Source organism: Hemitrygon akajei, chromosome 2 (genome assembly GCF_048418815.1).
Source record: "Hemitrygon akajei chromosome 2, sHemAka1.3, whole genome shotgun sequence".
Classification (NCBI taxonomy): domain Eukaryota; kingdom Metazoa; phylum Chordata; class Chondrichthyes; order Myliobatiformes; family Dasyatidae; genus Hemitrygon; species Hemitrygon akajei.
The window spans coordinates 143627402-143641506 of record NC_133125.1 but is presented as its reverse complement, the minus strand read 5'-3'; the positions used below and the strand labels follow the sequence as shown (position 1 = coordinate 143641506).

At 45.9% G+C, this 14105-nt stretch overlaps 1 protein-coding gene across 1 annotated transcript in view; it reads right to left on the bottom strand.

The window, feature by feature from the left end:
- Positions 1-1382: 1382 nt before the first annotated feature.
- Positions 1383-14105, bottom strand: part of gramd1c (GRAM domain containing 1c) — a 50268-nt gene continuing 37545 nt past the window's right edge. The window contains exons 7-13 of the mRNA XM_073028907.1: positions 12317-12459; positions 12000-12103; positions 10714-10863; positions 9885-9963; positions 4742-4861; positions 3847-3949; positions 1383-2400 (exon numbers count right to left, since the gene is read on the bottom strand). Coding sequence (XP_072885008.1) covers positions 2323-2400; positions 3847-3949; positions 4742-4861; positions 9885-9963; positions 10714-10863; positions 12000-12103; positions 12317-12459 — 777 coding nt within the window. The 3' untranslated portion in view covers positions 1383-2322. The remainder of the gene's footprint in view (positions 2401-3846; positions 3950-4741; positions 4862-9884; positions 9964-10713; positions 10864-11999; positions 12104-12316; positions 12460-14105) is intronic.

Here is a 14105-nt window from a genome sequence, read left to right as displayed (position 1 = left end):
CTGGTTTTAACCAGTGTAAACCAGTTTAGAGCGGTTTTAAGCAGTATAATCCAGTTTAGACGGGTTTAAACCAGTATGAACCGGTTTAGACTGGTTTTAACCAGTATGAACCAGTTTAGAATGGTTTTAACTGGTATCAACATTACATACGTCATTATTCCTACTTAGACTTGAATCTGAAAAACTAACTAATGGCCACAAACATCCGCAAAACCCATCCCCTGTTCGAAATTATCAACAGCTCCCTAATTGATCGTATAATCTGGTTTAGACCGGTTTAAAACAGTATAAAATGGTTTAGACAAGTTTAAACCAGTACAATCCGGTTTAAAATGTGACATGGCTGCAAGAATCAATATAAACACAGAGGTAACACTGAATATTTAGAAAGATCGTATTCCCATCTCTGAACATTCAGTTGGATGGGGATATGTGCTCAGTATCCCATGGGAATGTCTGGAACCCTTCCTGGAAGATCATTACTGCTGATAGAAGCTGTAAGTAAAACAATTCCAGTCAAAGAGAATATACATTAGTGAAGTTATTACTTTATTTAATAGCCATCAAGATGTTTGGAATTTGTTTGTAGTCTGCCCTTGTCCAGTACATTGCACACAGAAGGTTCCCTTCAATCTGACTCCAGTGGATGGTAATCTGCTGACGTTCCAACCTGGATTAGATCACAGTCTAGCCCTCCACTCTGCAGTGATGGGAGATGAAAGACAATCATGGCTGAATGTTGGCCCAGCAGACCAGTGAGGATGAGGGCTGTTGCCCTCCCCCCACCCCAGTGAGTTCTGAGTTCCATTCAGGCAGGGGGCATTTAGACTGATGAAGCCCCTTGGTGTGTAATTGGTGAGCCTGGGGTTTCCTGGTGTCAGGGGTCCTGTCATCGGTGTGTCTGGAGTTTGAGGGCCAGTGGCAGGGGTCCTGCCTTCATCATCAGCTATAACTGAGGATCGCAACCCAAAGGTTAATCAGAGGTCTGGAAGTCATAGCTCGATGGCTGCAACCTTGGGTCTAAGTGTTTGTGAGTCCACCGGGGAAATGGAGGCTGGAGGCAGCTTGTGCTGAGGTTGGAGGAGCGCGAGTGAGTGTTTATGCAGAGGAGGGCTGGGGCTTGGTTTATTGCTGCTGTTGTTGCGTGAACATGGTAAACATGCTACAATGGTACTGGGAATGTGCGGCAACGTCTGTGGGCTGCCGCCAGCACGTCCTCAGGTTGTGTTGGTTGCTAAAGTAAATGACATATTTCGTTATGTTTCTATGTATACGTAATAAATTAATCTGAGAAGTACATGATCTTTTGCACTCAATAAACGTCTCTAATTTTCTTCAAATACTTCCCTTGCCCGTTTGCACCTCAACACAATGAAATCAAGTTACTTGAAAATGCTTTATTTTTTCCATTACACGTAGTGTTTTGACAGTGAGGCTTCATGACTTTAAGTTAGTAAAAATATTGTTCATTGTAATGGACAAGAACCAGTTAATGCATCTGTTTGACATTCCTATGGGCACCAGCGGGAACAAGTGTTTATTCTTTCTGGTGCCTGCTCAAGAAGGGGGAAAATAAAAAGACCACAGCAGAGAGGTGTAACCTCAGCCCTCAGCTATCAGAAGTCATTAAAAATGTCTATGCAAACACAGGTGTCCATATTGTATGTGGTAAAATGTAAACAGTATATCAAGAAACCCTGATAATGCTACTTGTGAAGTCATTCATATATAAAAACCTTTGTTAGGTGATATGCATCAAAAAAAACCTACGTATATATTTTAAATATAGATTTTCTTTTATAAATTGCATTGGATTTGATCCACATTATTCTGCAATTCAATTAATTTCAAGTATGTACAAGTTCATCTAGCTTTTGTGTGCAAAGGGACGTCGGTTCCTACAGTAAAATTAAATAGCCTTAAGAAAGTGAAGCAGCGGTGTTTAGAAATTTCCAGGGCCAAACAAGTCTTGGAATCGTTAAAAAGTGGAAAGTAAAGTTCCTATAAAGCACAGCTGACACTGTTATCAAAGTGCAATAATTGAATATCAAAGCACTTAAAAAACATTCGGTCCAGAAAATTTACAAAACATCCATTACAGTCAAAAGTGGCTCAGTAGAATTTCCATTCAAGACAGAGTTCGTGTGCTTTGTGGTGCTGGGCATCAGCTTGGCTGATGTGGAAGCACACTAACCTGAGGCAGAGGCTGCAGGTTGATTTATAACTGGGCACAAGTGTATCGTCTTTCCTGGATCGCCCCTGGAGGCAAGGGCACCGTATAAACGTGTAGTTCAATTCTGTGTCTTCACTGCTGATGGCTGTTCAGATTCCACTTGCGCTCATCACAGTCTGATTGTGGAGTTCAAAACTCTTCTGAATTGCTGCTAGGGAATTTTTCAACTGCAAAACAGAGAGAGATCATGACCTGACCCTGTGCTCCAAGCGCCCCTCACTTTAGCTCAAACGTTCTGTGAAGGTTTGCACCGGTTACGTTAGTCCATGCATCGCCACTTCCTGCAACACACTACACACGCTCTGCCCAACCCACACGTGGCAAGCAGTAGTTCATGTGGCAGGCTGGACCTTAGAGGAGATTAATTTCATCCAGTCTGGGATGGGCTTGAAATGTAATCCCCCATCAAGAGTGCAGGCTTAAGGGCAGGAGACGGAGAAGGATGTGGTCCAGAGAGGACTGCTCCTTTACACAATGCAGGCCCTTCAGCTCACCACACCGTGCCGGCCTTTTAACCTACTCTAACGCTTTCCTTTTGCATAGCCCTCCAATTTCCTTTCATCCATCTGCCTATTTGAGAATCTCTTAGATGTCCCGAGGTGTATCTGCCTCTAGCACCACCCCCGGCGCACGCTCCACTCACTTTCCACTCTGTGTGTAACACATTCACCTACACTTATAATCTGAAAACTAGGCCCCTCACGCTAGCCATTGCCATCCTGGGAATAAGCCCCTAGCTGTCCACTCTATTAACACCTCTTTTCATCATTCACACCTCCTCTTGTCCTCCACTCCTTAGAGGAAAGTCCTTGCTCGCTCAACCCAAGAGAAAGGCCCTGCCTGGCTCACTCAACCTATCCTCACAAGACATGCTCTCTAATCCAGGCAGCATCTTTGTAAACCTCTTCTGCACCCTCTCTAAAGCTTCCACATCCTTCCTCTAATGGGGCAACTAGAACTGAACACGATACTCCAAGTGTGGTCTAACCAGAGCTGCACCATTGCCTCGTCACTCGTGAACTCACTCCACCTCCCTCTGGATAATCTCAGCTTGGGGACTTGGTGGTGGGGGGGGGGGGGGGGGAAATAAAATAACAGTGTCAAGGGAAATGGAGCAAAGACCAGAGCTCCATTAGTCTGTGCAATAGACCTTGGCTCACTGTTCTGTCATCTTGTAACTCAGCAGCTGGCCGTGATGTTGCTGGAACTTCCCAGTTGTAGTCAAATACTCCAAGAGCGTAATCAGCCCAAGAGAATCCCCGACACACAAAAGGTAGTTAGACCGGGGACCGCAAGCATGTAAAAGAGCAGCGAAGCTCTGTGTCATGTGCCTGGGACCTTGACGCTCAGAGGGTTCCAGGGCTGGAGGAGGTCACAGAGACGGGGACGCAAGGGACACCTAAATTAAAGGTGCAGTAATTGTCAGCTCGGAAGAATCCACAACTGAACCAGTTCTCAGAAACCCTGGGCCAAGCTGTTATTCTGAACTCTAAATAATCAAAGGAACCTTGAACCACGGCGACATGCTGATTATTGGATGCTGGAGCGGTTTACAGACCTCCTCGGCATTGACACAAAGGGTGGGCGGCCCGAACTGTTCCACGTAGTTATACCTGTTCCAGCAGAACAATGGAATCATTGATCACTGCCCGCAGCTCCTGAAGTTGACGAGGACTCTTGTGTTTTGCTTCCTGCTCTAGCGTCTCGTGATCCAAACTGTGGAAAACGGGAAAGTAGCGTCATTTCAGTGAAATTCAAGCGGGTCTCCGGTCGGAATTCACACAGGACACAGGCCAGTGCATTCTAGGCATCTGCCACCTTTTGTGTAAAAAGAAACCTGCCCCACACACCTCCTTTGAACTTCTCTCTCTCTCAGCTCAAATGCATTCCCTTCGGTATTAGGCATTAAGACCCTCGGGAAAAGTTACTGGCTGTCTACTCTGTCAGTGTCCCTCAATCTTATAAACTTCTGTCTGGACCTTCTCAGCCTCTGCTGCTCCAGAGAAATCTACCCTCGGTGGATTAATGTTACATTAGCACAATTGGGAGTTGATGGTCAGCAGTGGCTCAATGGGCTGAAGGGCCTGATTCTGCACTGGGCACCCCTGAGCTTCTAAAAACCTCATCCAAACAGCAAGCGTTCAGAAACTGGGATTACAGTTGATGCAGTAATCAGAAATAATCAAAGACAAGATGTTGCTAGCTGTCTGGAGGGACGGGCCACACAAGTGTGGTAGTGAGGGGGGGGGGGGATGGTCCCAGAGAGTGGTGTTGGGGGGCTGGAGGCTGTAGGGGGTGCCACAGAGTAGTAGGGTGGGTGGACCCCAAGATTAGAGTATGGTAGGGTTTTCATACCTCATCACTGGTTAGGGAACAAAGTCAGCATAAATGGCTTTTCCCTGAACCCACCAGGGCCGGGGTCAGGGTCGGGGGGCATAGTGAGTCGAAAGGCTGTGTCGTTTGAAGTCCTTTCATTCAATGCATCACATCTACTGGAGCACCACCTACCTGATGCTCAGCTTTTCAGGAATCTTCAACTTGCTTGACAAATGGACCTTTTGGGCCACAACTTCTACATCCAGAAGCTTAAAAAACAGACCCAAGTTCAAGGCAGCTAGGATAAGCAGGCTGAAACACAAGGACATCGAATCATATAACACAAGATGCAACACAAACACTCCTTCTGTCTGTCCATCCTTTATTCTCCCAAGTTAAACACGCTTTTGACTTCAATTTACATTTACTACCCCACACCATCTCCACAAAACGTCCAACATACACAAACCTTGCTTGTGATATAGGCCTCATATGGAGCCAGTGATCATTAATGGAGAATGTGTGGAGCAGGTTAAGACCTACAAGTATCTGGGAGTACAGTTAGACGAGAAGCTAGACTGGACTGCCAACACAGATGCCTTGTGCAGGAAGGCACAGAGTCGACTGTACTTCCTAAGAAGGTTGGCGTCATTCAATGTCTGTAGTGAGATGCTGAAGATGTTCTATAGGTCAGTTGTGGAGAGCGCCCTCTTCTTTGTGGTGGCGTGTTGGGGAGGAAGCATTAAGAAGAGGGACGCCTCACGTCTTAATAAGCTGGTAAGGAAGGCGGGCTCTGTCGTGGGCAAAGTACTGGAGGGTTTAACATCGGTAGCTGAGCGAAGGGCGCTGAGTAGGCTACGGTCAATTATGGATAACTCTGAACATCCTCTACATAGCACCATCCAGAGACAGAGAAGCAGTTTCAGCGACAGGTTACTATCGATGCAATGCTCCTCAGACAGGATGAAGAGGTCAATACTCCCCAATGCCATTAGGCTTTACAATTCTACCGCCAGGACTTAAGAACTTTTTAAAAGCTATTATTAATGCTTTTTGAGATAGTGATTTAGATGCATATCACATTTTTTTACTGAGTTAAGTATTGTATGTAATCAGTTCTGCTACAACAAGTGTATGGGACATTGGAAAAAAAGTTGAATTTCCCCATGGGGATGAATAAAGTATCTATCTATCTATCTATATTAGCATGCCAAGCGATTACACTGAACCATTACTGATGGGCGGAGAACAAAGTTAAGAGTTGGAATAATGTGCCCAAATTCCTGAACAAGTCCCCTCCAGGATGACGAAGGGTCTCGTCCCAAAACGTTGACTGCTTCTTTCAACGGATGCTGCCCGACCTGCTGAGTTCATCCAGCTTTTTTTGTTCCCATCAAGGATGAGACTCCATTTAGGAAGCAACATGTTGTGTCAAGAAGTTTTGAACTGGGTGCTTGTCCACAATACTGGCGTCACTTCTGATTTCCATAAGATCATAAGACACAGGAGTTGGTTTAGACCATTCGGCCCATCGAGCCTGCTCCACTATTCAATCACGGTTGATCCTTCCCCACCCCAATAACCTTCGATGCTGTGTCCAATCAAGAACCTATCAAGCTCTGCCTTCAATACACCCAGTGACCTGGCCTCTACTGCTGCATGTGGTAATAAATTCCACTACTTCATCATCCTCTGGCAAGATAAATTTCTCTGAATCTCTGTTTTAAATGGGCACCCCTCTATCCTGAGGCTGTGCCCACTCGTCCTAGACACCCCCACCATGGGAAACATCCTTTCACATCTACTCTGTCTAGGCTTTCCAACATTCAAAAGGTTTCAATGAGATCCCCCCCTCATCCTTCCAAATTCCAGCGAGTACAGACTCAGAGCTATCAATCGTTCCTCATACACAGCCTTTCCTGGAATGATCCCTGTGAACCTCCCCTGAACCCTCTCCAATGCCGCCAGCACATCTTTTCTTAAATGAGGAGCTCAAAACTGTTTACGACACTCAAGGTGGGGCTTCTCACAGTGGTGCCAGGGTAACAGCCTCTCCCTCAATGTCCAAAAAACAAAAGAGCTGATTGTGGATTACAGGAGGAATGGAGACAGGCTCAGCCTAATCAACATCAATGGGTCTGCAGTTGAGAGGGTGATTAGTTTCAGTTCCTCGGTATACACAGCACCGATGATCTCACCTGAACTGTACACACCGGCTTTGTGGCAAAAAAGCACAACAGCGTCTCTTCCACCTCAGTCGACTTCTTCAGTCGACTGTTGGCATGGGCCCCCAAATCCTCAAGACCTTCCTTAGGGGCACCATTGAGAGTATTCTGACTGGCTGTATCACTGCCTGGTAAGGGAACTGCACCAACCTTGATTGCTGGGCACTGCAGAGAGTGGTACGGACAGCCCAGCACATTTACGGATGTGAACTTCCCTCCATTGAGGACATTTACAGCAGCAGAAGGCCTGGAAGATCATCAGGGACACCAGTAACCCCAACCATAAACTGTTTCAGCTATTTCCGTCTGGCAAATGCTACTGCAACATTAAAGCCAGGACCAACAGGTCAGCTTCTTTCTACAAGCCATTAAACTTATAAATTCACATGTCCGTACATTGCAATGGTGTCATAACACAAAGATTTTTACTCCCTCACGTTGTGGCATGGATGAAAGATTTAAATAAATTTATCAGTGCCTTCTGAAGCCTCAGCATCACATCCTTCCTCTTGTATTCTAACCTCTTGAAATTAATGCTAACATGGCATTTGCCTTCCTCACCACCGACTTGACCTGCAAGTTAACCTTCAGGGTGTTCTGCATAAGGACTCCCAAGTCCCTTTGCATCTCAAATTTTGGAGTTCCTCCCCGTTCAGAAAATAGTCTGCACATTTATTTCTACTATCAAATTGCATGACTATGCATTTTCCAACATTGTATTTCATTTGCCACTCTCTTGCCCATTCTAATCTGTCCAAGACCTTCTGCATCCTACCCGTTTCCTCAACACTACCTGCCCCTCCACAAATCCTCATAACACCTGCAAACTTGGCAACAAAGCTATCTATTCCATCTTCTAAAATCATGGATATAGAGCATAAAAAGAAGTGGTCCCAAAATCCAAATATACAACATCCACTTCATTCCCTTTATCTATCCTACTTGTAATCTCCTCAAAGAATTCCAACAGGTTCATCAGGCAAGATTTTCCATGAAGGAAACCATGCTGTCTTTGTCCTAAGCCACTGAGTACTCTACAACTCATCCTTAACAATCGACTCCAACATCTTCCCAACCACTGAGGTCAGGCTAACTGGTCTATAGTTTCCTTTCTTAAAGAGTGGAGTGACATTTGCAATTTTCCAGTCCTCTGGCACCATGCCAGATTTCAATGATTTTTGAAAAATCATTACTAATACCCCTACAATCTCTAACGCCACCTCTTTCAGAACCCTAGGGTGCAGTTCAAATGGTCCAAGTGACTTATGCACCCTTAGGTCTTTCAGCTTTTTAAGCACCTTCTCCCCTGTAATAGTAACTGTACTCTCTTCTCTTCCCTCACACCCTTCAACATCTGGCACAGAGTGTCTTCCACAGTGAAGACTGATGCAAAATTCTCATTTGGTTCATCTGCCATCTCCTTATTCCCCGTTATTATTTTTCCAGCATTTTCTAGTGTTCCAATATCCACTCTCATACTTTACGATCCACTTTGATATTGTTTGCTAGCTTGCTTTCATATTTCATTGTTTCCCTCCTAATGACTCTTTCAGTCGCTCTCTGTAGGTTTTTGAAAGCTTCCCAATTCTCTGTCTTCCCACTAATTTTTGCTTTGTTGTACTCTTTTTCTTTAGGTTAAGGTCTGTCCCTCTAGCCTACACCCACCCCTTTCCTTTAACACTCTCCATGGCTGAATCTGCTTTGCTTTTCTGTCAACTTGTAACTTTCACCATCTGGTTTACCTGCTCGCACCTGTGAAATCACACCTACAAACCGGATCACTCACGCCCACAAACCGGATCACTCACACCTGTAAACTGGATCACTCACGCTCCCACCGTAGTCTTGGGCTTTCTTACTCTGCAATCTCTGCCGTTGCCCTCTCACTTTGGTCAGAATTTAATTTTTGCTTCATAGGCAGTCAAAGATGAGCCAGTAGTGAATAATGACTGCAGTATCAGCAGTGTTCCTCTAATCTGCCAAGCCCTGGACATCCTCTCTAAATCACTCCAGCCTCGCTCATACCCCACTGATACCTTAAGTTGCTCTCATTTCACCAAACCTTTGGCGGCTATATTCAACATCTCTACATCCTACTCAACAATTCCGTTTCATAACTTCCCTATGGAGCGTAATGCGGCGTCGGAGAGTGCAAGGCGGAATGCGGAGTGGACATGGGGAGGAAGTTTCCTATATGGGTGAAATCGAGGTCTAGAGGGCACAGCCTCAGATTAGAGGGGTGGACCTTTAGAACAGAGATAAGGAATTTCTTTAGCTGAAGGGTGTTGAATCTGTGGAATTCATTGCCATAGACAGCTGTGGAGGCCAGGCCGTTGGGTATATTTAAAGTGCAGGTTGCTAGCTTCTTGATTTGTAAGGATATCAAAGTTTATGGGGAGAAGGCAGGGGAACGGGGTTGAGGGATACAAAAAAGCCATAATGGAAGACAGAGCCTAATTCTGATACTAGATCTGGTGAAATGCCTTGGTCTACTGTTATAAGCTCAGTGGCTACTTTATTAGGCACAAAACGTGGCCACTGAGCATATTTCCACATGCTGCAGTAGCTTATCCACTTAAAGGTTCAACATGTTGTGTGTTCAGAGATGCTCTTCTACACACCACTGTTGTAATGCGTGGTTATTTGAGTTACTGTCGCCTTACTGTCAACTGGAACCTGACTTGCCGTTCTCTGCCCTCTCTCATTAACGAGGCGTTTCCACCCACAGGACGTTTTTCTGCTCTTTTCACCATTCTCTGTAAGCTCTAGAGACCGTTCCGTGAGATCAGCAGTTTCTGAGATACTCAAACCACCCCGTGTGGCGCCAACAATCATTCCACGGTCAGAGTCACTTAGATCTCGTTTCTTCCCCGTTCTGATGTTTGGTCTGAACAACAACTGAACCTCTTGACCACGTCTGCATGCTTTTATGCACTGAGTTGCTGCCTCATGACTGGCTGATTAGATATTTGCATTAACGAGCAAGTGGCCACTGAGTCAACGTTAAGCTGCCACATCACTGATAATGGTTGATGTTTCACCACGAGATCTGTAGTTTTCAGCCTCCTCCATGCTGCTCATGAAGACAAGCCTTCCTTAAACGTACTTACATCACACTCATGCTCAACACAAGCTTTGACAGCTTCCAATTCTGCTTTGTTGGTTTATCTTCCAAATTATTTCCTTTATCTGCAATAAGAGGAAAAGGAAAAGAGAGGAGGTCAGGAAACCTCACTGCGATCCATCACCAACGTACCAAGGACCCCATCAGGACCAGCACGGGAGAGCAGGGGTATAAACGCAGCTTCTAATCTGCAGACCCGCGAGCATTTGGGGTCCATTTTCTAATGAACAGCTGTGTCCATAAGCCCCATCTCAGACTCCAATAACCCCCAACCCTAATAACCCCAATCCAGACCCTGAACTCGAATTTCCGTAATTCTGACCAGCAATGTCCCCTGTAAGGTGTGTGTGCGCAGACACACCCCTTTGCTACTCGCGCACAAAGGAATTTAAACTGCGCACAAAAGGTTGTCGTCCTCCACCTCGTTGGCATGTTAAGTATATTTCACAATGGTACACAATCACATTTCCTTTTCCGGTTTCTGATGCGGACGGTGTGGACAACCTGGAGTCTGTGACGATTTGTCTGCCGATTTTAGAACTGGTTTATTTATACCGTTTTTAGTGAAGAATTATTCGTTGCGCACACGTTGCCTCTGGGCATGAATTTGCACAGCACGAGATTTTTGCATGCATTGGTCATTACAAATTAGAGGGGACATTACTGACCAGAATAATCCAAACCTCAATCTTGAATTAAATCCTAATAACCCCAACCCTGACCCTAACTACCCCTACAACCCCGAACACTGGCCCCAAACCCAATAACTCTGACCGTGACAACTTTGACCCTTGCCTTGGCACACAGCGCATTACCTGCGTAGCCTTCCCTCGTGCCAACATCGCGGTTTGGAGAGAGGTCGGCAAGTCCCCGGTTGAAGCCCCTGCGGCGGCGCCGATGGCCCGGCTGACCGGGCTCAGCGGAGACGGGGTTCTGTAGAACCTCCTCAGTCAACAGGTCAGATTCTGTGGAGAGAGCGCCCAGAGCTGAAGCCCTTTGCAGATTTTCAACCCAGGAAGCTGGTGGCTTGTCTGTTTCTGGGCTGGATCAGACCTGCCGTCCGTGAGCCACAGTGGATCGAGGGGATGATATGCTGGGGTATCCTGGTCCACCTCAGCACGCAGGCTGGGTGCCCACCCAGCGCTTGGACCAGGTTACCCAATAATACGCAGTCACGTTACGCGGACTGCGCACCTCACCCGGTCCAGGTACGCTTGCCTGTATCTCACCAACGGGGCCCGGAGTCAGCGAGCTCGGCGAAGCTCCAGAGTGCAGGGGTGGCCAAATCCAAGCTCAGTGGCACTTCAGCACAGGAGTCACTGAGCTATCAGTCAGGGTCAGAACCCAGGCTGATCGCCCTCAAGTGTCTCCAGCTCACTCCAATGGGTGCAGTCGGGAGCAGTCGGCACCTCTGGTCAGTGTAGGCGAGATGTGGGCAGGCAAACCTAGAAGAGCTTCCCTTGCCAAGAGCTACCTCGTCACTTTATCATTTGCTGTCAGAGTCACCTTACGTTCAGATGCTCCTGCTCACTCTACGCACATACAATCAGTCCACGTACGAAGCTAACCTTACATAATCAACCACACTCAGCAGTTACCTGTAGTGGTTTACCAGATCGTTTTTATATTTATTGTGTTTTTAATACTTATTTTCTGTTTTTTTATGCCACATCGGATCTAGAGTATGAATCATTTTTTTCCCCTTTATACTTGTGTACCGGAGAATGACAGTAAACCATCTCGAATCCCCAATCTGGGAGAAGTGTGTACTCCACGTAACCCATAGAGGGCAGGTCTCGGCCAGAGAACCCCGATCTCTTCTGGAGCAGACTCCATGGGCTGTTGGCCCAACTCTGCTCCCCTGCCCTATAATCTTAAGATTTCCTCTGAAAACTACTTCCCCCTGGTGCCGGGAATTTCTTCCCGTGTTTTTCCACCTTCCATCTTGTTTACAATGGGGTAACGTGGTCCAGACTCAGTTGGGCGTCCAGACCGTGCACCAAGGTGGACCAGGTCACTCCACAAAATCCACAGGCTGCTTCTGTTTAGCCCGGACCTACCAGCTCTCCTGACTTATTACATGACAAAACAGAATACAGACCTAAGTGCTTGAAGTAGTCCTCCAATCCGCTCCAGGAGTTTTTCTGTATGAAGGACTTCACCAGTCCCCAGGGCTGCTTCCTGTAACAGACGTCTGTCGAAACTCTGAAGCGAAAGTAAAGGGAGAAGAAATTACTCGAAAGTAAAAGACCCAAAGGTGAATCAGAGTTGTACTCTGCATACATACTTCGATAATAAAGGTCCCTTAGCCTTGGAATATACAGAAAGAAAGTCCCTGAATTTGGGAAGTAAACAGGAACGCAGACGAGGCAGATTAAAGAAATGATATCCTCTGTGGACGGTAGCAAAGCACTTTACCTGAGTCTACACTTGCGCTTTGAGGTCTGAATGATGCAGTATCTGTTGTGCGTGTAGAAGTAGTCATGGTAAGGCACATCATGTGTGGTTACCTCTGCATCAATCACATAGTACTGGCCAGGCTGGCTGTCTTTGGACATGGTCTGCAAAACCAGAGAGACACCGCAGCGATCAGTTACTGACTCTGATCCCAGGCAGGAGTAGAGGTCACGTCGCAACGGCAGTGAAGGTGGAGGAAGGCTGCGTCCACCCCATGCCACTGGACCCCATCAAGGAGCACGGGGTGACTGCCTGTGCGTCAGCCTCCCCACATTGAACAAGGTCATGTGCAGGCATTCTCCATTAAGGGAACCCACACAAACACTCTGGAAGAAGCTCTGTGGCGATCAGCAAGTGGCACCAGCCACCCGAAGATTCACCAACGGGGCAATTCACTTAGGAGAACAATCACACTCCACTTGAGTGATCACAAGACTACTACTACAGGCTGCAGCCCAACCTGTTGTACAGCCTTCCCACTCCCCTCCAAATATATATCCAATATCCTTTTAAAACACTGTTTTTGTTTCCAGTACTAATTCCAGTTGGATCCCGATCTCCACACTGAAAGAAACTATACTCTTGGACATGTTGATTGCTCTTCTGTACTGATGTACAAACCTTAAGAAAGCTTTCTGACTTGACAATTTGAAACACCAATTGACCACTTCAAGCAGAACCTCTCAAAACCTATCGACAAAGTTTAGTGTAAAGTTGTAATTGAGCTTCCTTTCCTGATATCACCTGAAAAAACTTTTGTCACCATGTTCTCTACAAACTGGACTATTTGCTCGCTGACCATATTGTACTTTTCCCTCCCAATTTATAAAGGATAAAGATCGATTTTTATTAACTTTGTATTTTCACCTGAAACGTATGCATACACCCAACTTTGTGGTCCTGTACGTCTCTTAATGAACTTTGTGTATATGTTTTGCTGTCAAAGCATTGTACGGAGAATGATTCCAGTGCTTTCTTTGACACTTAATACAGTCAGCCCTCCTTATCCGCGGATTCCGTATGCGTGGATTCAACCAACCGCGGATCGGGAAAACCCGGAAGTTCTCTCTCCAGCACTCGTTGCTTGAGCATGTACAGAATATTTTTTCTTGTCATTATTCCCTAAACAATACAGTATAACAACTATTTACATAGCATTTACATTGTATTAGGTATTATAAGTAATCTAGAAATGACTTAAAAGTACAGGCAGTCCCCGGGTTATGAATGAGTTCCATTCCTGAGTCTGTCTTTAAGTCGGATTTGAAATCGGAACAGGTACATCCGGTATTATTTAGCGTCAGTTAGTCAAACGTTTTTCTTAGTATATAGTACATATTTTACTTTTCTATGCATACAAAACACTTAAGAAACATACGTATTTCAATAATTTAATCACTGGGTTGCTTAGTAATAATTGTAGCTTTCATCGGGGCAGGGCCTTTCACATGCTCTATTAAAATTGTTCCAATCATTGACCGACTGTAGCCTAACGCTTTTCCAATGGCCGATGGCGTTTCACCTCTTTCCGATCGCTTTATTACTTCCACCTTATTTTCAATCGCGATCGTGATTATTTTCGTGAACAGAAACACTGTGGATTCAGAGCTGCACTGCCAGGTCCTAATGTCCACCACACGGACAGATGTTAAATAAAGACCAGGGTTCCGCTGGGTCCCAAAGACCACCGCACTGATGTTAAATAAGGGACTTGAGCATCTGCGAATTTTGGTATCCGCGGGAGTCCCCG